The sequence below is a fragment of the Coregonus lavaretus genome (genome assembly GCF_964263955.1).
Source record: "Coregonus lavaretus genome assembly, chromosome: 2".
NCBI classification, from domain to species: Eukaryota; Metazoa; Chordata; class Actinopteri; order Salmoniformes; family Salmonidae; genus Coregonus; species Coregonus lavaretus.
Window position 1 is genome coordinate 51,531,573 of NC_139989.1, and position 21,989 is coordinate 51,553,561.

The following is a 21,989-nucleotide window of genomic DNA, read 5'->3' on the forward strand; positions in this document are numbered from 1 at the left end:
TAACACTACCACTAACCACAATAATACTACCACTGATCACAATAACACTACCACTAACCACAATAATACTACCACTGATCACAATAACACTACCACTGATCACAATAACACTACCACTAACCATAATAGCACTACCAGTGATGACAATAACACTACCACTGATCACAATAATACTACCAGTGATGACAATAACACTACCACTAACCACAATAACACTACCACTGATCACAATAACACTACCAATGACCACAATAACACTACCACTGACCACAATAGCACTACCACTGACCACAATAACACTACCAGTGATGACAATAACACTACCACTAACCATAATAACACTACCACTGACCACAATAACACTACCACTGACCATAATAACACTACCACTGACCACAATAACACTACCACTGACCACAATAACACTACCACTGACCACAATAACACTACCACTGACCACAATAACACTACCACTAACCACATCAACAGACCTGCAGGCCACATGGAGAGGTGCAGTGCAGGTGTAGGGGAAGGTTATGTAACTGGTATCAGATCCTGGTAATCAGGGGCCACGGGTCAGATACACAGGAAGAAAATGGCACAAGCAAGCAGCATGCTAAAACTGATGTACAGTATCACTGATGTGCATGCTAGCATTAGCACATGACCGCTCATGTATTATAGCAAGCAGCATGCTAAAACACACAGAAAAAGTGCATTACCAGGAAAACAAAGCAATAAAGCATTATCTGCCATCCATCCCCTTGTCACAGTAGCTCAGAAAAGGAACCTTTGTTTGGTCCAAGCTTTTCTCTGTCCCATGGCCACACAGATGGGTTAACAGAGCTCTCTCTGCCTCCTCTTCTGTCTTAAAGGGAGGGAGAAAGAGATGGAGCAAGCATCAATCGGGTTGCTTCTTTCTCCCAACAATGAGCTCTATTCAGTGAGATGTTCTTTTATTTACTGGACTGGGCCCGTCTGACTTTCCAACCTGCTGGCTGCTCAAAGATAATGAAGACAGGCATGGAAAGACTAGCCAGTGTCTTCCAGAGCCGCTGGCCCAAAAACATCTCATACAATACCAAACACATCTCCATCAGAGCGGTGCACATGACTGGAACGTGCACAAAACATTATGCAAACAAACAAGTAACCAGTTCAGAATATTGGACCAGAGACAAAGAACATTTATTTGTTTTTGAAAGTAGGCACTCAAAGATATATAAAAACAATGTCATTTAACATACTGTTCTTTTTTCTACGTAAATACATTTGATACACTGGAGTGACTTTGCACTGCAAGTCCCCTGTCATTAAACATACTCATTTATACATTTACATACATGTATATATCTAAACTTTTAACTCCTATTTCATTTGCTTACCCCAGGGTTCTTTCTGTTAACAGAAACATTTGTTTTGGCTCTTTGTATATAACAGGACCATTTCTAATACTGAACTGATTCTTAGCTGCCTTCTTTAACATCTAGCAGTCACATGATATCCATTTCATTCACTTAAGAAAGTATTTTAGAGCCAGTCACATTGAAAAGGTCAGGACAATAAATGGAAAATAAAACCAAAATAAGGTAATTGTAGAAAGCCCTTTGCTCAGTGTGGAGGGCCCCAGACATTGGGCACCGGTCGGTCTCTTGAACCCTGAGCTAAACAAAGTCGTCATGTTGGGTGGAACCCCGGTTTCTGGCATCTACCTGATCAGAACTCCTCCATCCCTGTCCCTGCTCAGCTCAGTCTAACTAACGCACACATTCAGTCCCTCTGCTCAGCAAGAATGACACTAAGAGAAGGTTATTCTGGTGAGACACATCATTCTAGTGCATACTCTTAAAAGGACACTTCATATACTTCCCCTCTATTTCCCACACATCACGCAAGCAAGGAGAAATATGGAGAAACGTTAGTAGCCTTTAACTCATAGGCTGTGGCCTTGTTAAAAGAAGTATTGAAACTGTGAGAGGTTTGACAGGGCAGTCCAACTGAAAGGGTCCAATGGAAAAGTTTTGCCATATAATAAAGCATGGACTTTTTTACATAATATATTATACTGTAGCTAGGAATGTGGATACGTTTCTTGTTTTGGAGCAGAGACCAGGTAAGATTGCCAGAGGTCGTTTTCCACCCAAAGTTTTTCACTAACAAACCCCAATGTTGTAATTTCTGCAAAACCAGCTGCTTTCACAATTTATCATTTCGAACGGCATCATTTACCTCATAGGTCTAAATGCATCATCATTAGATTTCAAATGGTCTATAATCAATATATAAAAAATATATTTATACATATATATTTGAAATCTAAAAAAAAAACTGAAATGGATGAACACAGGGATATAAATAAAAGTGAAAGAAATGTCACATTAAAAGTTTTTTTAAAGTTACTTTCGTAAGGCGAACAATAACCAACAACATTAATTTTACATAAAAGTGCATCTGACTCAAATTAATCCTAAATGGCAGTTCCACTGTTTGGCGTAGCGTTTTCCTAGATACACATAGAAAGCCGGTAAACCTAATGGCAACTCACTTTCAAATCAAGGCATTAGGATTGTATTTGTCTAGGACTAAAAGAAAATATATCTTTCAATCACAAAGTACAATATCATTTGTCATATTGTGTAGTAGGCATATCCTCCAACCAAACTGGAAACCAACCCCTTCATGAATGAAATCAGTCATTTTTGGTACACTCAGAAAACACTGGGCTGTGATACTGAGGGGCTGTAGCGGAGGGTTGGAGTATAAGGCACAGTCATCACAATGGTCTACTGTGAAGGTCATAATTATGACAAAACAAAAACACTGATGGCTCTGGTTCCCTGAAGTTTGGTGAGGACAGGACAGATCAGCATGGGCTTCCATCAGGGACCGTGAGTCTTCAAAACCATAAAGAGGCACTTTCTCAAAAATACAAAGAATTTCAGAGACGGATCCGAGGAGAAAGTGAAAAATAAATCCATCCGTTCTCAATAACACTGAGTGGTGCATCTGTTGGTTTCATCAGTCAGCATGTTGAAGCACTGTGCTGTGACTGTGGGTCTGCTGGCTTGGCCTAAGTAGACCAGACACTGCTCTGCTCAAGCTTACTGTAAGTCCCATATGAAACAGTTCATTACCTCAGGGGTCTCACCCAGTCCATCTAGAGAATGTAAACTTAGGAGGGGACACTTTGGCATATTTAAAAGGCACATTCGACGGACATGCTTGATCAAATCCCATCCTGAACCACATATAATAGATTAGATTTGTTTGGAGTGTGTGTGTGTGTGTGTGTGTGTGTGTGCGCGTGTTTGATCCTCTCACAGACCACCAAGGTGATAGCTGAATAGATACAGTTCATGTGGAGTTGGTGGGTCCAGTTCTCCACAGCAGACAGATCAGTCATATAGCTCCCCCTAGTGGGGGAAGTTAGAGGTGAATTTGATAATGGTCATTAACAGCTTGGAATAATGACACTGTGCTATTATCCATAATAATGGATCATGTGTTGTTGTGGGTTAAGATACGAGTCTGACTGGTGGTGAGTCTGGTTTGGGGAGAGAGCTGTAGGATGGACAGGGCCATGTTCCAAATTCCAAGTCTAGAGTCTAGATGTCTGCTGTAGACCATGAGTCCTGAGGAGCGGTCGAGACAGAGAGAGTGTACTAGTACTTCCCCTCAGCAGAGGATCTGGGAGAAGGGGTGTCTGAGAAGCTCCTCAGCACTGGGCCGGTGCTTGGCCTCCACAAAGATGCGGTGGATGAAGTCACGGGTGTGGTCCGAGGTGTGTGAGGGCAGCAGGGGTTTGGTGGGCTGGGTGGCGATCTTAAAGATGGCCGCCATGGCCTCGTATTCAGCCCAGGGAGGCTTCTCTGTCAGCATCTCCACCACCGTGCAGCCCAGGCTCCTGGGGAAGGTGACACAAACACACGGTTAAGAGAACACCCATATGAGCTCAAACACACAATTTAAATACTTGCCCCCCAATCCCCCCCTTCCACAAAACGTGTAAATATTGGAATATAAATTGTGCCTTCCTGTGTTATACTTACTAATAAATATATTATATTCTACTGAGCCATTTACTTTATGTTCGTATTATTATATTTTATTAGTTCTTATTGTTGTTGCATTGTTTCGAGAAGGAACCAGCAATTAAGCATTTTGTTGGATGGTATATACCATAAGTTTCCTGTACATACGACTAATAAAACTTGAAACCCGCTCACACACAAACATCAGAATAGGACATTCAATGCAATACACAATCAGAGAACTTATTGACTTGTGTGAATTGACAAAAACAGTGTTAGCACACACTGAAAAAACAAAGGGCATCTTTTCCTCACTACAGGCACGAAGGGAACAGACCATCCCTCTCCTCTTCTGCTTTCCCAGGCTCCACTGGAATGTTTTGGTGGAAACTTTTCCCCTGTTGACAATTAAAGTATCCTTTTGCTGGCTACGGGAGGCCGTTTCAGTCCTGAAGTCAGACAGAGCAGGGGGCTGGTGAGGGGAGCTGGGTGGCCAGGGACAGACTCCCCTTTGGACCTGTTACCCCCTACCGACGCTCCCGGCCTGGTCCCCCAGGGGAGCTATGAAGTCGGAACATTCCGACCCCTGTCACAAGATGGCTGGTTGGCTGGTTCTTGGCCAATCACATTCCTCGCCTGATGGGACACTACCCAATCAGATTGCACAGGGGAATCTCTGGGCAGCAGGTGGGCCCGACCCATTTCAGGGCCCTGTGCGTGGGAGTGAGGCAGTCCTTCTCAACATTCTCTTTTAAATATAGCACCTTTCCTCTTTTATATATAGCACTTTTTCCCTTTAAGAATAATGGTTTCCCCCTTTTAGAACAGCTATTTTCCCTGCCTTCACATTCTAGCAGTCTAACCACTCTGCTATCAGGGAAGGAGCCTACTTATAAGAGCACACAAGGAAAGCATCTGACACTTGACTTGAAGATACATTCACATACTCCCAGATGAGACATCTATCCCCCACCTCAACACAACTAATCAGAATCACCTGCATGTGTATAAGACCTCTTACCCAAACCCAAACCCCAAGCCCATGTGTCCCGGTCCTTACCAGACGTCAGCCTTCCTGCCGTAGCCCTCCCCGCTGATCACCTCGGGGCTCATCCAGTAGGGGGTGCCAGTGACAGAGCGGATGCCCGTGCCAGACATGCAGATGGTCTGCAGCCTCTTGCTGGCGCCAAAATCTCCCAGCTTCACGTTTCCCGCCGAATCCCGCAGGATGTTGGCACCTGGATAAGGAGACGACAGAGTAACACCATGTGACACAGACTCACCCAACCACCTTCCTTGTATTTTAAATGTAGCTTTTAGGTCCTTGTGCTTGAGTCTGGAAGTCTATAGCCATTTAGTTCACTATCTTTACTACAAATGGCCATCTGAGCAGTGTGTTGACATAACTACCTTTGATGTCACGGTGAACGATCATGTTGCTGTGCAGATAGGACATGCCCTCCAGGATCTGCCGAGTGTACTTCCGGGTCACGTTTTCTGTCAGCGCCCCGTAGGCCTTCAACTGGTCTTTGACTGAACCCTGAGCGACAAGAAGGAAGTGCATGGTTAATACTCATATCCCCAGGAGAGACTGGGACACAGTCCAGGGCTGAACACCACAGATACCCTTTAACCCCCAACACTCCAGCCCTGAGCAGAAGTGTGAAGAACAGACTGACCCCTGGCATGTACTCCATGAAGATGGTGAGGGTCTTCTCATTGTGGTCCCTCAGACAGCCGTAGTACTGGACGATGCGTTCGTGGTGGAGGTTCTTTAACAACTGGATCTCACACTCCAGAGCACTCACCTCCTACAGACAGACAGGGAACAACAGGTTGAGGGTTGTTGTACAGAACCACTGCTCTACACTGTGAACAAAAGGAGAGCAAAAAAGAAAGGAAAAATACATTACAGCAACCAATCCACAACAAATAAACTGCTCAACATTACATGATATGAATGAGTCAACTGTCCACAAAAAGCTATACAAAGATTTAAAAAATACTGACAAATGGAAAAAGCATTTCAGACACACAGACTAGCTCTCTCTCTGCAGATAGGACATTAGCGGTAACAGTCCAGTTCCTCAAAAGCAGTTCCTCTGTTTACCTCAGAGAATATGGCCACAGAGATCACATCACAGAGAGAGAGAGAGAGAGAGAGAGAGAGAGAGAGAGAGAGAGAGAGAGAGAGAGAGAGAGAGCGGAAGAGGGAAATGGAGATATATACAAAGTATCTGCAACACAAAGACCCACTAAATAGATAAAAACAACAACAACTGATTAACATCCACTGCAGGCTGGGGGGCCAGAGGCAGAGAGGGAGAGAGAGAGAAAAGAGAGAGCGAGACAGAGAGAGAGACAGAGAGAGAGAGGGAGAGAGAGAGAGAATGAGAGAGAGAGAGAGAGAGAGAGAGAGAGAGAGAGAGAGAGAGAGAGAGAGAGAGAGAGAGAGAGAGAGAGAGAGAGAGAGAGAGAGAGAGAGAGAGAGAGAGAGAGAGAGAGAGAGAGAGGAGAGTGGAGTTTAAGGGGTGATTGGAGGCCAAGGCAAAGCTGGCTCCGCTACTCTCCCCTTCCTCACCCCCCTGCAAATACTCCACTCAGATACAGGAAGTGACAGTGCATGTTTTCTCTGTGGCAGACAGGAAAATACATTAAAGAGGGGGGAGAGAGAAAGGAAAGAAAGTCCCGTTAATCTCCTCAAAGTTCATTGCTCTCAGAGACAGAGATGAGCACTCAGTCAGGATTTAGTGACTACGTCAGTGATTCAGAGCATGAGTTTATTTGATTCCTGACTACAGATCATTGAATAGCGCCTGTTGTGTTTAAGACAGTTGACCAACCCTTACGATAGTGAAACTCAGTCAGGTTAAACACTGCACCATACTGCATTCCTCCACAATCGCCTCTTAAGAGTAAAGTAGCTTGCTGAACACATTACCTCATTCTTGGCATTGCTCCAGGCTAAAGGTGCTCCAGGCTAACCCTCTATGCATCAATCTTTAACAATACACGGGAACTCAAGTCATACCAAGTTCTCCTTCAGGCTGGGGAGTCTGAGTCATGTTGGCATAAATACATTAGTAGAGTAGCCTGGCTGTGAACAGTAGACTTTGATATAAAAGCAGAAAACAATCTGTGTAGTAGCATACAGTTCTGGCATCCCCTGCTGTCTCACCTTACTGGTGTCAGGACTGTCCGGGTCAAACACCACCTGCTTGGCGGCCAGCTCCCGTCCCGTGTCCACATCGTAACACAGGTAAACCCTCCCAAATGCCCCCTGACCCAACAGCTTGCCCCGCCTCCACGTCACTGGAGCACTGGGGGCTGTGGAGGGAGGGGCACACACCATACATATCATACTCTCTCCATATAGAAAACATTACACCACACTGCATTCATCATACAAACGAATTCCCTTATTTGAAATGTATAGGATATAAGAATAGATTAATGAGTATGAAATCTCTAATAACCATACAATATATGTAAAATGTGTAATATATGTAAATATAAGATGGAGAGGTGGGGTCAGGACTCACACTTGTGGGCGATGGGGCGCTCCTGTGGGCGGAGCCTGCCCTGCTTGTCCACTAGCTGCCAGCTGCCCAGACTCTCCTCGCTGCCATTGAGGGAGCGCCGTGAGGGCACCAGGGTGAACAGGTTACCCTGGGGGCGACGGATCCGTGGGAACGTCCTCCGACCTGGGGGGATGAGAGGAGAGTTGAGGGTGAAGGAGAGATGAGAGAAGAACAAAGAGACCAAGAGAAGGAGGAGATGGTTCAAGAAATGGGTCAGGGAAAAGGTCAAATACGAACCACAAAGTGCCCCTACCTTCACTATGGTCCTTGTGATGCAGGGAGACATGGTACCTGCGGGGGTATGTCCCTCCCTTCCCCACCACCTTATCATACACATGGTTCTCCCGGTCTGAGAGGGAGGAATGAGTAAAGAGAGCAAGAGAGAGGGTGAAGGTTAGATTACAACAGGATTCAGACTCAGCTCAGTCATACAGCATTCAAGTGAGGCTCTGTTGGTAAGAGCTGCCTTGTTGCTCTGTGCTGTTGCTTGGGACTACATTGTTGCTTTGTTGCTAGGAGCTGCATTGTGGTTCAGGCCTGTTGCTATGGGGCTGGAGAGCGGCGCTGTTGCCAGCACTGTAAAGGGGTTACTGTGAATTTGACAGTAGATTACAGGCAGCTCGGTGGCAAGTAAAATTCTGTATTTCATATTACAGTTCACCTGATGTAATCTGAATACGGTATCAAAGCAAGTAATGTGTAATGACATAAAGTACACTATCATAAAATTGACTGTATTATACTGTAAAAAACTAAATGCTACCGTAATCGGAATGAATGAATTAATAAATGAATGTATTACATTCATTGAGGGGAGGGGTTTGTATTTCACAGTATTTTACTGTAATTTCATGGGATTGGTGCAAGCAGGTTGACTGCTAAGCTTTTACACATTACAGCATATTAATGAATATTTGGTGCTTCATATCACTTGCACTTCTAGAGGCTTTAACAAAGGCTTCCAAACTGGCAGTGACTACAGGGTAAAACAGACCAAAAGGACATGGCAAAATGCTTAACCATTTGCTGCCACTCCAATCTGCCCCTATACATTTTTAATTGATGGGGCACTTTAACCACATTGGAGTAAAATTGGTAAAATATTCTCACTCACGGGTGCAACAAATATAGCCTCTTACAAGGTATGCCTCAAAATACGGTAATAAGCCAGAAACAAAAAAATTACAGTTTTCCGTTACAGTGAGGATCTATATCTTGTGTAGTGATATCAGGAATCTTCCTGGGCACCCACCTGAGACGTTCTCCAGCTGCCGGTTATCAGGGTAGCTCTTAGCTCGGTGCATGCGTGACTTCCTCAGGGAGGGGCTGGGAGGAAAGACAGATAAAGAGAGAGTGAGAGGTGCTGATCACCTCCTCAAAATACATACAATGTCTTTATAACCCAAGTCAAGTATTGTGTGTACGTGTGAGGTAGAATCACGGGTAAAAGTAGATGTAATTTCTTACCGGAACCGGACACCCAAGCGCGCACCCACTTTTTTAAATAAGTGTAATCGTAGAATTACAAATAGAATCCTTATTAATTTCATATATGATCTCTGTGGGCCTAGTAGCCTAGGCTAGTAAAGATTTGTCATATCACTTTTAACATGCAATACCTGTTAACATAGGTGGTGAGTGGGTTTCAAGTTTGGGGAAAATAATTTTCACCATAAAAATGCACCTTTACAATAAAGCATTTCATCAATCCTCGCATTTACAGACTTATGTAAGATAGCCTACTATTCCTAATGTGATGATTATATTGGATAGTCATAATTTAAGCTAATAATATAACAATCACTGTTCACAAAAAAAATAATACTTCAATGCAGTGCGTACTGGCGTAGAGTAGGCCTAGGCTATATCAGATTAATTTCTTCCCCATTTCTTTGCACAGGAAAATGTTGGCCTTTTATAAACACATTTCATGCAATTCTACTACACTTTATATGACTGGAGACATAAGCATAATCTTTTTTTAATACGACAAAAATTACAGGGTAGCATACTCTGCTGACACTGACAAACAGATCAATAAAAACAACGTTGTCTGATCCATTTAATAGGCCTACGGAAAGGGGAAACACAAATACAATATAGTCCATCTAACCTGGAGGAGGAAATAATTGTCCAAAAACAAACAAAAGTGGCACTGACCCAATGATAAAGTGAATATGCACACTCACCGGGGATATGGACAATGTTCTCCGCTGGTGCCAATAAGATAGGCTACTGTTCGCTCAATTAAGTTGAGAATTTGGATGACTAAAAGACAGATTGCAGTCGTTTCATTGTCTTCTCTTTACAGCTATAGCCTTTGCTTTCCAAACTGTTTTCCGCGATTTAATTTTTAAACATTACGATATGCCTGGCTGGGTCTCTCTGCTTTTCACTGACAGTAGCAACTCACATTTGGTATTTGCCACGCGCTGCACAAATTGCGGGCGCTTCCAACTGTAGGCTACGCGATAAAAATTACTTTAGGGAAAGCTTAGCTTCCCCTAGCCTTATGGACACGCCGCCTATGCATTTTAATGTGGCATAAACACAACCAGTCATGATGTTTTAATCTGTTTGTCAAACAAACAATCACTTCAAAGAGGCGGTCCTGTAGCCTACCCGTACACGTTCGTCCACTCACAAAATAATTCCAGCATCCAAACCCCAACAGTGCACCTGCAATTTGATGAATGGAAAGAGACATCTTTTACAAAACACCTACGTGTATTGTAATGACATTCTGCGATTGGCTTAAACTTATAGCCTGAATTGATGCATCTTCTGTTGTCCACGTGCCTCGGTCTTGGCCACTCATCTCCGCCTTGTCTGTGCATGTCTCGGTCTCGGCCACTCATCTCCAAGGCATGCAAGTGTTCTTGTCGAACCACAATGCAATTTGGGGAATATACCATCCGGTTTCAAGTCAATTCGCACATTTTTCATGCAGAAGACATTAGGTAAAGTTAAATAATGGTGTAATAGACTACAGTTTTCTTGGCATTTTGTGTTAATAATGATAGGCTCACGTTTCACCAGTACGGAGTACCCCCACTATTTATTTTGCCAGGACGCTGTACCAGTCCATACTGGCTTACTTTCACCCCTGGGTAGAATGTGGGACAGAGCCCTGCCCTCACCTGTCTGAGCTACTGTCCAGCGACTGGCAGCTTCCTGAGACAGAGTTCTCTGCACTGCTCCAGGGGTCCAGCACCTAGGAAGAAGAGACACAGTATTAGCCCAACAGTGTGTGTGTGTGTTTGTTTGTGTGTGTGTGCGTGCGTGTGTTTGTGTGCGCACGTGTTTGTGTACAGTGCAATGACTCACACACTGGTCGCTCTCTGGGATGAACTCTCCCTCACTGTTGATGCTGGTGTAGGAGCCCTGGCGGGCGATCCTCTGCTGCCGCTCAGGGACATAGCCAGGAGGGGGGGAGCTACGGCCTGTGTTCTGAGAGCCTGGGACGGGGGAGAGGAGGAGGAGGATAATAATCTGTCGATGTGCCCTTGAGCAAGGCACTTAACCCTAATTGCTGAGGTAGTCGCTCTGGATAAGAGCATCTGCTAAATGAAAAAAGTAATATTAAAAAAAAGTTAAACAATGGATTATGGGGGAGAAAAGAAGATACAGTGGGGAGAACAAGTATTTGATACACTGCCGATTTTGCAGGTTTTCCTACTTACAAAGCACGTAGAGGTCTGTAATTGTTATCATAGGTACACTTCAACGGTGAGAGACGGAATCTAAAACAAAAATCCAGAAAATCACATTGTATGATTTTTAAGTAATTAATTTGCATTTTATTGCATTACATAAGTATTTGATCACCTACCAACCAGTAAGAATTCCAGCTCTCACAGACCTGTTAGTTTTTCTTTAAGAAGCCCTACTGTTCTCCACTCATTACCTGTATTAACTGCACCTGTTTGAACTCGTCACCTGTATAAAAGACACCTGTCCACACACTCAATCAAACAGACTCCAACCTCTCCACAATGGCCAAGACCAGAGAGCTGTGTAAGGACATCGGGGATAAAATTGTAGACCTGCACAAGGCTTGGATGGGCTACAGGACAATAGGCAAGCAGCTTGTGAGAAGGCAACAACTGCTGGCGCAATTATTAGAAAATGGAAGAAGTTCAAGATGACGGTCAATCACGCTCGGTCTGGGGCTCCATGCAAGATCTCACCTCGTGGGGCATCAATGATCATGAGGAAGGTGAGGGATCAGCCCAGAACTACACGGCAGGACCTGGTCAATGACCTGAAGAGAGCTGGGACCACAGTCTCAAAGAAAACCATTAGTAACACACTACGCCGTCATGGATTAAAATCCTGCAGCGCATGCAAGGTCCCCCTGCTCAAGCCAGCGCATGTCCAGGCCCGTCTGAAGTTTGCCAATGACCATCTGGATGATCCAGAGGAGGAATGGGAGAAGGTCATGTGGTCTGATGTGACAAAAATAGAGCTTTCTGGTCTAAACTTCACTCGCTGTGTTTGGAGGAAGAAGAAGGATGAGTACAACCCCATGAACACCATCCCAACCGTGAAGCATGGAGGTGGAAACATCATTCTTTGGGGATGCTTTTCTGCAAAGGGGACAGGACGACTGCACCGTATTGAGGGGAGGATGGATGGGGCCATGTATCGTGAGATCTTGGCCAACAACCTCCTTCCCTCAGTAAGAGCATTGAAGATGGGTCGTGGCTGGGTCTTCCAGCATGACAACGACCCGAAACACACAGCCAGGGCAACTAAGGAGTGGCTCCGTAAGAAGCATCTCAAGGTCCTGGAGTGGCCTAGCCAGTCTCCAGACCTGAACCCAATAGAAAACCTTTGGAGGGAGCTGAAAGTCAGTATTGCCCAGCGACAGCCCCGAAACCTGAAGGATCTGGAGAAGTTCTGTATGGAGGAGTGGGCCAAAATCCCTGCTGCAGTGTGTGCAAACCTGGACCTACAGGAAACGTATGATCTCTGTAATTGCAAACAAAGGTTTCTGTACCAAATATTAAGTTCTGCTTTTCTGATGTATCAAATACTTATGTCATGCAATAAAATGCAAATTAATTACTTAAAAATCATACAATGTGATTTTCTGAATTTTTGTTTTAGATTCCGTCTCTCACAGTTGAAGTGTACCTATGATACAAATTACAGACCTCTACATGCTTTGTAAGTAGGAAAACCTGCAAAATCGGCAGTGTATCCAATACTTGTTCTCCCCACTGTACATCCCTAACACTGATAACAGATATGATCTCTCTCTCTCCAACCACAGAATGAAATGAGGGAAAAAAATATCTCAATTATTAATAACGTGATTGTTCAAAATGTAACTCTGCCTCAGGCGGAGGATCTGCAGAGAATTTAGGATATGTACAGATTCCCTCACACTGCACTAATCTCAAACCCCCCTCCCCTCTCCCAAAACAGCCAGTGTTTCTAAAACCAGGCCATTGGCCTGCTACACTAATAGTGTCTCCATATCTGATTGGCTTGTGGCCAGCAGGCCATTGTAGAGCAGCCAGTGATGGTGGACAGGAAGAGGAAGAGGACCTACTGCTAAGAGGGGAAGCCAGAGAAACAACAGCAGTCAGAGAGAGAGAGAGGGGGTGGAAACGAGAGAGAGGAGGGGGGTGGGGGGAGAAGAGAGCGAGGGGGGGAGTAGAGAGAGAAAGCGAGAGAGAGGGGGGATAGAGAGACATAGAGAAAGCTAGCAAAAAAAATGAGCTAAGAGAGCAAGACATGACAAACACCAAACCAGACAATATCCAACATTACTGTCTCTCCATAGTGAGAGATACCACTAACCTTCCCTTTCTATTGTAAAAAAAAAGTTAGAGCGAGAGGAAGGGAGAAAGAGGATGTTGAAAGCAAAGGCAGTAGAATAGAGGAAGCAGCAATGAGTTGAATCTGCTGTTCATACTCACTGGTGGAGAGGTGGCGCCCCCTGGGCTCGGAGGGCTGGTACACCGTGCTGACATCACCCGCGGACTGGGCTTTGATCCTCACCTGCTTACTCACCGTGTGGTGGGAGGAGGGAGAGGGAGAGGGAGAGTGGGACGGGGAGGCCTAGGGGGAGGGATTACAGGGGTGTGGTCAGAGTGCTGGTCCACATATAGACACTACACACTATCCTATTACATATGATTTTAATAACATGTGTTATTGCTTAATGTGTGTGTTTGTTTATTTATGTATGTCTGTGTATTTATGTGTGTGTGTGTGTCGTACATTGCACTGCTCCTGCGTCAGCAGCAAGATCTTGATGCTCTTAATCTTGGAGCTGCGGTCCAGCAGGTCAATGGCCTTGTCCAGGTCATCCTGACCACGCAGAGGGATGGACAGCTGGACATACAACACACAGAGATGACTCAACCACCACACAGAGACACTAAGGGAGAATTTCCATTAAACATGCATCTTTGTACTTCGGACTAAATGTCCAGGAAAATGTCCGTAAAAGTTATCTACATCCAGTGGGTTGCTGTGAGGGCAAGTGTTTGTGTGTGTATGCATTGTGTTGGTGTATGTCTGAGAGAGTGTTTGTAGGTGAGAAAGGGAGAGAAAGAGATGTGGGATTAGCTGTACCTCATTGTTCATATAGTGCAAGTCTAGCTGTTGGCCAAAGACTGTCTTGACCTTCTGCTGGATTTCTTCAAACTGCACAGGCCTCCCAAACATCAGTATCCTACACAAATAAAAAAATATGTAGACAACCAGTGAGTAAGATGGACAGACAAACAGCGGGTAAGATGGACAGACAAACAGACAGAAGGAAAAAAAGGGTGTCGGTCAGGAAACTATAACCTCTTTTGATCTGCAACACAAGCGTGCACACACTTTTACAAACATATTCAGTTTCCAGCGTGTGCATTTTCCTCTAAGCACACCTAACATAGCTGTGGTTTCTGCTGGCAGACACAGCTAAACCACACTCCTTTCCCTTTCCATTCTCCGCTTCACATACCAGTCTGACTGGAGAGCTGGAGTGCGTTTGAGCCGAGCTGACCGTGCTCTTCTCACAGACAAAGACGTGATAAAACAGGCACACACACATACAAAGACACACACACACAAAGACACACATCCAAAAACAAGAAAACCAACTCACCTCCTCTCTCCACTGAACTCAAACTTTATTCTGACATCGTCCTGAGGAAGTAGAGAGAAGAAGCCCAGTCAAGAGGGGTCACGGAAGGTCACAGGGTCAGGATGGGGTCATGAAGGGAAACAAGATGTCTGGTAGGGATGATATTGACATGCCTGTCTGAGGAGTGTGTGTTGTTGACTGTGTGGGGTGGTAGATGGTTTACCTGTCTCTTAGCAGGAGTAGGGGCAGGGTTGGGCAGAGTCTTGGGTTTTCCCGTGTCATAAGAGGGCACAGGCTGGCGCCTCGTCATCTGGAGGGCCACCAGGTCCTTCATTATGGAGTGGAGAGCCTGGCGCTCATCTATAGGGGAGAAGGGTTGGTGGAAACACACAGTTACCATAAGATAAAATTGAAGTGTAATTGTGTGTTTGTGTGTGTGTGTGTGTAGCCACTTAAATCCCACTTCTAGTTGTGTACACAGAAAAAGAAGTGTTTTTATAATAAACCCACATTGAGAGTGTTCAGCTAGCGACAGGGTAATGGAGCCAGTGAGAGGACAGACTGCAGTGTTTTTGATATTCCTATTCCCATGTTTGATCTCTGAGCGCTGCATTGGCTGTTTTAGCTCACGAAGGGAAATATTCCCCTAGTGTAGTTTGGACAGACATCACACAGCAGCAGGGCAGGAGAGAGAACCAGAGCCCCATCTCCATAACACTGAAAATCAATCCTTCACCCGCCGGCCCGGCCAGCGTCTGGAAAACCAGCTCAGCTCAGCTCACACAGGAACTGGGGTTGGGGAATAGTGTGTGTAGGTGTGTGTGTTCATCTGAGTGTACATTTATGACGTGTAATATTGTGAGTGTTTCATGTGTGTTCTAACATCATCATAATCAACACAAGGAACTCACTCATTTTGGCGATGTGTGTGTGAGCGCTGTCTAAGCCAACAGCCTTCAGAGATCTGCAGATCTTCAGACTCCTCACTCTGCAATGGCACCCATCAACAGCCTGCAGGGAAAGCACCAATTTGTTAACATAGGGAATATATTTCATAACATAAGCTGCAGTTGTCATCATATTCACAAGTCATCATCATATTCATCATCTTTATGTTCAACATATTTTGTAGCACTGGCAATAGATTATCTTATAGTGTGAAGTGTACGACATCATCAGTCCTTAAAAAACAAGCTGTTTATCTTTGATATAAACATACTAAATGGTTTGTAATGCATTTAAAGATAGTGTGCATGAAGAAGGTATATAAGAACATGTAATTTCTGAAGTACCATCCATTTCTCAAGGAAAGCGTGGAACATAAACTAAAATTACTTTTCTGGGACGAGGCCTGGCCGAGCGGGAAACTGCCATTTAAAAAGCACTTGAGCTGTGTGTGTGTGTGTGTGTGACAGAGAGAAACTTTGCACATAAGACAAATCGAGAGTTGAAAAGGTCTGAAATTTGAGCTCCCCTGGCACTGACAGATCTGGCACGAAGCACATTAAAGAGTTTTACTGTGAATATTCTGCAAGCTTTAAACTTCTCAGACTGCATGAGCCATAAAATACTCACTCAACCATGTCATAACTTCACTTTTAATGTTAAGAGGGCAATATTCTCTTAAAAAGGATGACAGAGTTGTGCCAAGTATACATTTTTCCCTGATTTAACATAACCCTTGACAAGGTAAAGTATTAAGGTGTATAGTGTATCCAAGAAGACAACAGCATTAGAAACTCGGGTATTTCCTTTAGTGGAGTGGGTTGCCATATATATGACAAAGAAACACTGGAATTCAAAAAACACTGAGACAACTATAAGACTATAATTCAGCAGAGATTAGTGTGCTTGGAAAATGTGTGCTTTATTTGGTAAGTGAAAGGGTATTTTAGTATTCTCTTTACCTAAAGTGGACCAGACACATATCACATGGGCCTTAAACTACAGTAACAATCAGCACAATAACATTGGTCTTATTACACTGTAACAACGTAGTAAGTACACACAGCTATTGAGAACTCACCAATATAGGGCTCAGTAGGGATGCACAAAATCATTTAGCTGTAGGCTAGTTATTACCATATAGTTTAGTTATTACCATATTATTACACGTACTGGAGTTCATCATCAAAGAATACTGCCTAGGTAAGCACTGCTGTTCCTATTTTTATAAGATCAGCCCCTCAATCTTCCCTGGTCTCTCTGATCAATATTGTTCTATTATTGATCCAAATAGAGCAGGTCAGGAGAGGAACCCAATCCAGAAGGTGCTAGTGTCAACACAGCAGTTATCACCAGCCACCTCACATGCATGGCCACTTTGCCCAGGGGGGTTACCACACTGTAACTCAACTCTAAGTTCAAATATAAATACAGAGAAACACATTGGACCCTAAGGTGAGTGAAAAATATTAACCGAATGAAATGTGTTGTTATTTGAATCTGAAAGGCCTGAAGTCGAAATGGAATGAAACAGGTGTGCTGATGATTGAGCGTTCTCGTAAAAAATACACTACTGCACATGTGTCAAATGCCAACACTGCCCCTGCCTCATAAACAACAGGAAAGAGAGGAAAATTAAGATTGGAGGGAGGTGAGTGGCTGAGGAGGTAGAGTGGTGTGATGAAGAGGGGGGGGGGAGTATAAAGGGGACAACAGCAGCAGCACCTGAAGCACTTCAATGGCCCTTTGGAATTCTGGGTAATAATCACCCACTGGAATGCCAGGTATGTCCGTCTGTGGTCGCCTGAGCGTTACCGCGCTGCTTCCCGGCTAGCCCCCTCGCCACACTCACGTTCTCCTCACCCAAGAGACACACTATATGTTTCTACCCTTTGTACCCCCAAACCAAAGGCCTGCTACCATTGGCCCTCCCTCCTCCTATAAAAACATGGGGTGAAATCCCAGGGTCGCAGATAGCTTCAGGACACACCAACCTTCAAACATCTCACTACCTCGGCTCCATATGTTACATCAGAGCTCACATCCGCCTCTTCCACTACAACCCTTATGTGCTGTAAACATGATGAAGTGATGTCACAGCTCCACGAGGAGCCCTTATCTATCTCTGTTATACATTGACTGGCCTCGCTGTCCGTCGTTCTGTCGTTCTGCTCCCCTGCTCTCCTGATTTTAATTACCTCCTCAGAGGAATGTGGGGAATTCAGCGAGGAGAGAGGCTGCATACTGCCAGCCCAGTCAGCTGTGCCCCCTTCATTTTACTTGTATCGCATTTCCAGGACTCACCGGAGTTACATGGACTTTCCTCCACTTCTCTCTGCCTGCTTTTAGGTGTTTAGTCTAAGGCTGTTTTTCCCAGCCACGGCCCTTGCTCTGTCTGCATCTGGACCCAAAAAACCCTCAGCAGTCCCTGGCCTTATGTCTCTCCTTGCTTAACAGGCTCAAGTGCTCTGGGTTGGGGTGACCTGCTATGTTCACAGCTGCACTGCAAGGCTTGAGTAAAAACTTGCCATAAAAGCTTGTAGTGAGGCCTAGTGGTGCAACTCAGAGAACCGTCTGCCAAGTTTTTTGTACAAACAAAACAAAAATAAAGATCCCAAACAGCCATCCCAGCATTGTCAGGAGGAACCATACTTATGGATTGACTACCACCTCCAGGGGTAATGGCAGAGGGGAAAGAGAGCAGGCAGAGGATCAAGGGAAAGTTCAGAATCATCATATTGCACAATGCTTTGTCATTTCTCCATAACTTTATGCATCCACTCAGTGCTGTAGGGAGGAAAATTCCATTGCAAAACTCTAGTTGGACAAAATTGCATGCATAGAACTGTCCCCTACTGGTACAGATGTAGGATCTTACTGAGAATGTTCCTGCCTAGCAGGAAACGCAAACTTGTAGTGTATTTCAGTTTGAAAAAATATTCTGAAGTTTGTAATTTCCACATTGAAATGTCAGACTTGTTTTGCCCTAACGAAAAAACACTACAGAAATGGCGATTAAAGGAGCAATATGCAGAGCCATTTCCAGGTTTCTAAAATTCTAAAAGTTTGCCTAATTTCAGTTTATGTGACAAAACAAGCAATGTATTGTGTATACAATCATTGTACCATCTAAACCAGTGTAAAATATATTTTCAATAACCAAAAGTATTGTATTTTCAGCTGTTTGAAGCTGGATTACAAAACCGAAAGTAAAGAAGCAAAAACTAAACTTGAGAATGGGAAGCATAGAAATAGTGCACATACAACAGATCTACCGCTACTTAGACTTGCTTTCAATGAGAATGACAGATATATAACTCCGATTTCTATGTGAATTTGGTTGGGTCACCCAATAAGCTACATATTGCAGCTTTAATTATAATCCACATAATAATTCACATTTCCTGTTGCTGCAGGATTATTTTGCTGCTGTAGCAAACTGGCTCAAATTAAGATCCTACATCTGTATCATTCTAAACTCCAGTTCTTGACGGCCAAAGTGTCTGCTGGTTTTCATCATTGCTTTTTAAGGAGTAATTCACTTTGACTTGGGGGACCAGAGCTGGGGACTGTCCAATGTCTGTCCAATTGATCAAGTTATGTCATGGAGGAAGGAGAGAAACCCTAGGAGGCTATGAGAATAACAGGTGATGTACAACTAGGCCTTAATTGGCTTAAGGACACTTAACTATTCATTAATTTGTCCAAAAATAAATGATATCATGACACTTTGAGTGGAGCTTATTGAGTGGAGTCCCATAGCCATATTCAGCATATATGGCTGTGAGTATTTCTATAGGTTGGATGCCTTTGAAATTGTCATGTGATGTGATGAAAATGCATGAGCTCTCACCTGTGCCGTTGCCCTGGTGATTAACCTCCGTCTGGAGGATGAGAGCCGTTCCCACTAGCGGGGGTCCTGGTTCAACTTCTCACTGGGTCACTCAGGAGAGATGCTGCAGCGTCAATTTGAACCGTTATCTCCAGAGCATCATCCTCAGCTTTGATCCCCAGTCTTTGTTGTTGTTGATTCACTCACACAACCACACGGAGATACTGAGGGATGAGGGCGCCATGGTGGGGTTGCCCCCAGGTGCGGGGGCACTAGTGCGCGCGCTGGTCCACGAAAGTTTGTTACGCACTAGCCAGTAAATATAAATTCTAATGAGCAGTAGGCCTACAAAACACAATGTCGTCACATCGAGATCGTCACTGTACATGCGTAGACATTTGGATTTCTCTGATGCCAAATTAATTTAACAGAAATATAGTCCAAAATCCGATACATTAGACTGCGCTCAGAAAGTTACCAAAAAGAAAAGTGTCAACCTTCCGTCACCACAAAAACGTTCGACAACTTGCCCATATTTCCAAACTTGATCAAAAAAGAAAAACGTCTGATGGCATTTCATTGTGGAACAAGAAGGCCAACTTACTGCCTGGAATAGAAAAAACAAACATAGGCCATGATAATACTCTCTATTCAATAATCAATATTTCCCAGTGACATTTTGTCAGCATGGAAAGGGTGAATTAACACAAAAGGTGTAACAATAACCGTGTTGCCTTTATGAAATCCATTTTTAACAGTGTAACAGTACACCAAAGGAAAAGGACGAAGCGATTTCCGTGATTTTGATGGCCTCTTTTCCTGCTAAATTTGCAGATTTTTCTTTTTTGTTCTATGCCCGTATTCTCTCCTAACTGTATTGTTCAATCTCTATACAGAATAATTATTATTAATCCATAAACTGCAAACAAGCACCAGACTTTTTATAACAAAGAAATCAGGTGAAAAAAATGTAATTCAACACACAACATGGTGGAGATGGGAGATGAAGATTTAACTATACGAAAGCAGGCTATTCTTGTCGGAATAATGGTATACAATTCTAGGAGACGGATGCAACACATAGTTGACCACACACAATTAATAAACTTGCATCGATAACAAGTTATGATCAGATGGTTTTGTCGAGAAAATATATCGTGCGCATAACTGAACTTTTACCATCTCCGCGGTGCCCGATATGCAGTTGTAGAACTCAACAAAAGTGGAAAAAATTGTATTTTCTTTGTGCAATAGAAGTGATAAACATGCACCAACTGTTCAGAATACTTGAGGGAAAGATATTCCATAAGTTCAGGTACTGATGCTCACCGACATAAAGTAAAATGAATCTTTAATGCAACCAATTTCCTGACAGAAAAAACAATCCGTCACCGGAACCCCTCTAGTACGCTTCCTACAAAACGAGAAAAAGGTGTATATTCCCAATGCTTTGCAGGCTTAAGATTCAATGTTCTGAATGCGGTGGTTGGTCATGGGCAAAGGTGTATCATAATAACGCAGATTTGTGTTCCATTTGGGTAAAGCATACAGTAACAAAAACGACTCCGTGCTTTTCTCGGGGGCGCGCTGTTCCTCGGTCCGGGTAGCGCGCACAATATTAATGGCGCGCTCAAAACCAGACTCGCGACCATCTACACATACATTGATGACGTAGGCTGCATAAAAAGTAAAGGCCTACAAATTTCACTTATGCGTTCTCCATCACATAAGTACTTTTTAGACAGAGAGCTGACAATATATACCATGAGCAGATACTATTATGAAGACCAAATATAATCCTTAATTAAAGTTTGACTTCAACTTGACTGAACTCATGAACTTCGGTGACTTTTGACACATTCAATTCAATATAGGGTCTAATCGGCACCCAGGGCTGTAATATAGTTTGTGTGAGTGTAGATTATTCAATAGAAGTATAGGGTCAGCAAGACTGATGAATGATACCACAAATGCCATACTGTATATGGTTTAATCCATGGTTCAATAGCAACAAACAAAAAACTTTGCCTATAAAAAGTGAAAGAAACTACAGATGTTCTATCTTCATTTGATCACTCTGTTCTCTCAAGGTTTAAAAAGGCTTCTAAAGTTTGTAATTTCCACTTTAAAATGTCAGACTTCATTGGCACGAACAAAAAATGTACAGATGTAAAACCTTAATTTGAGCCTGTTCGCTACAGCAGGAACATAATCCTGCAGCAACAGGAAATGTGAATTATGTGGATTGAAATTAATGGACATTTTTGTAGGGGTTGATACATTTTTCATAAGGGAAAATCAAGTCTGAAATTTCAAAGTGGAAATTACAAACTTCAGAATCCTTTTAAAATCTCAAATACACTACACGTTTTACATTTCTCCTCCAACAGTGTGATCAAATTAAGATTCTACATCTGTATCAACCCCTACAAAAAATGTCCATTGATTATTATCCACTTAATAATTCAAATGTCCTGTTGCTGCAGGATTATTTTCCTGCTGTGAGA

At 43.6% G+C, this 21,989-nt stretch overlaps 1 protein-coding gene across 1 annotated transcript; it reads right to left on the bottom strand.

Annotated features, from left to right (window-relative positions):
• Positions 1-1,171: 1,171 nt before the first annotated feature.
• LOC311105425 (mitogen-activated protein kinase kinase kinase 3-like) lies at positions 1,172-21,062 on the bottom strand. Its single transcript, XM_084147576.1, has 17 exons — positions 19,504-21,062; positions 15,617-15,716; positions 14,929-15,065; positions 14,727-14,767; positions 14,204-14,303; positions 13,847-13,960; positions 13,543-13,684; positions 10,940-11,070; positions 10,753-10,826; positions 8,865-8,938; positions 7,866-7,961; positions 7,574-7,735; positions 7,210-7,358; positions 5,711-5,842; positions 5,442-5,571; positions 5,092-5,269; positions 1,172-3,904 (listed from the first exon to the last, which is right to left on the bottom strand). Exons 2-17 carry the CDS (start codon positions 15,618-15,620, stop codon positions 3,676-3,678), a joined length of 1,893 nt encoding a protein of 630 aa, XP_084003702.1. The 5' UTR covers positions 15,621-15,716; positions 19,504-21,062; the 3' UTR covers positions 1,172-3,675.
• Between the last annotated feature and the right edge of the window lie 927 nt (positions 21,063-21,989).

Excerpts from the sequence above, each read along its gene's own strand:
- LOC311105425 (XM_084147576.1), bottom strand. Across the intron at positions 7,962-8,864 it reads GCAGCTGGAGAACGTCTCAG|ACCGGGAGAACCATGTGTAT; the intron begins GTGGGTGCCCAG and ends CCTCCCTCTCAG. Across the intron at positions 3,905-5,091 it reads GGCAGGAAGGCTGACGTCTG|GAGCCTGGGCTGCACGGTGG; the intron begins GTAAGGACCGGG and ends CACCTTCCCCAG.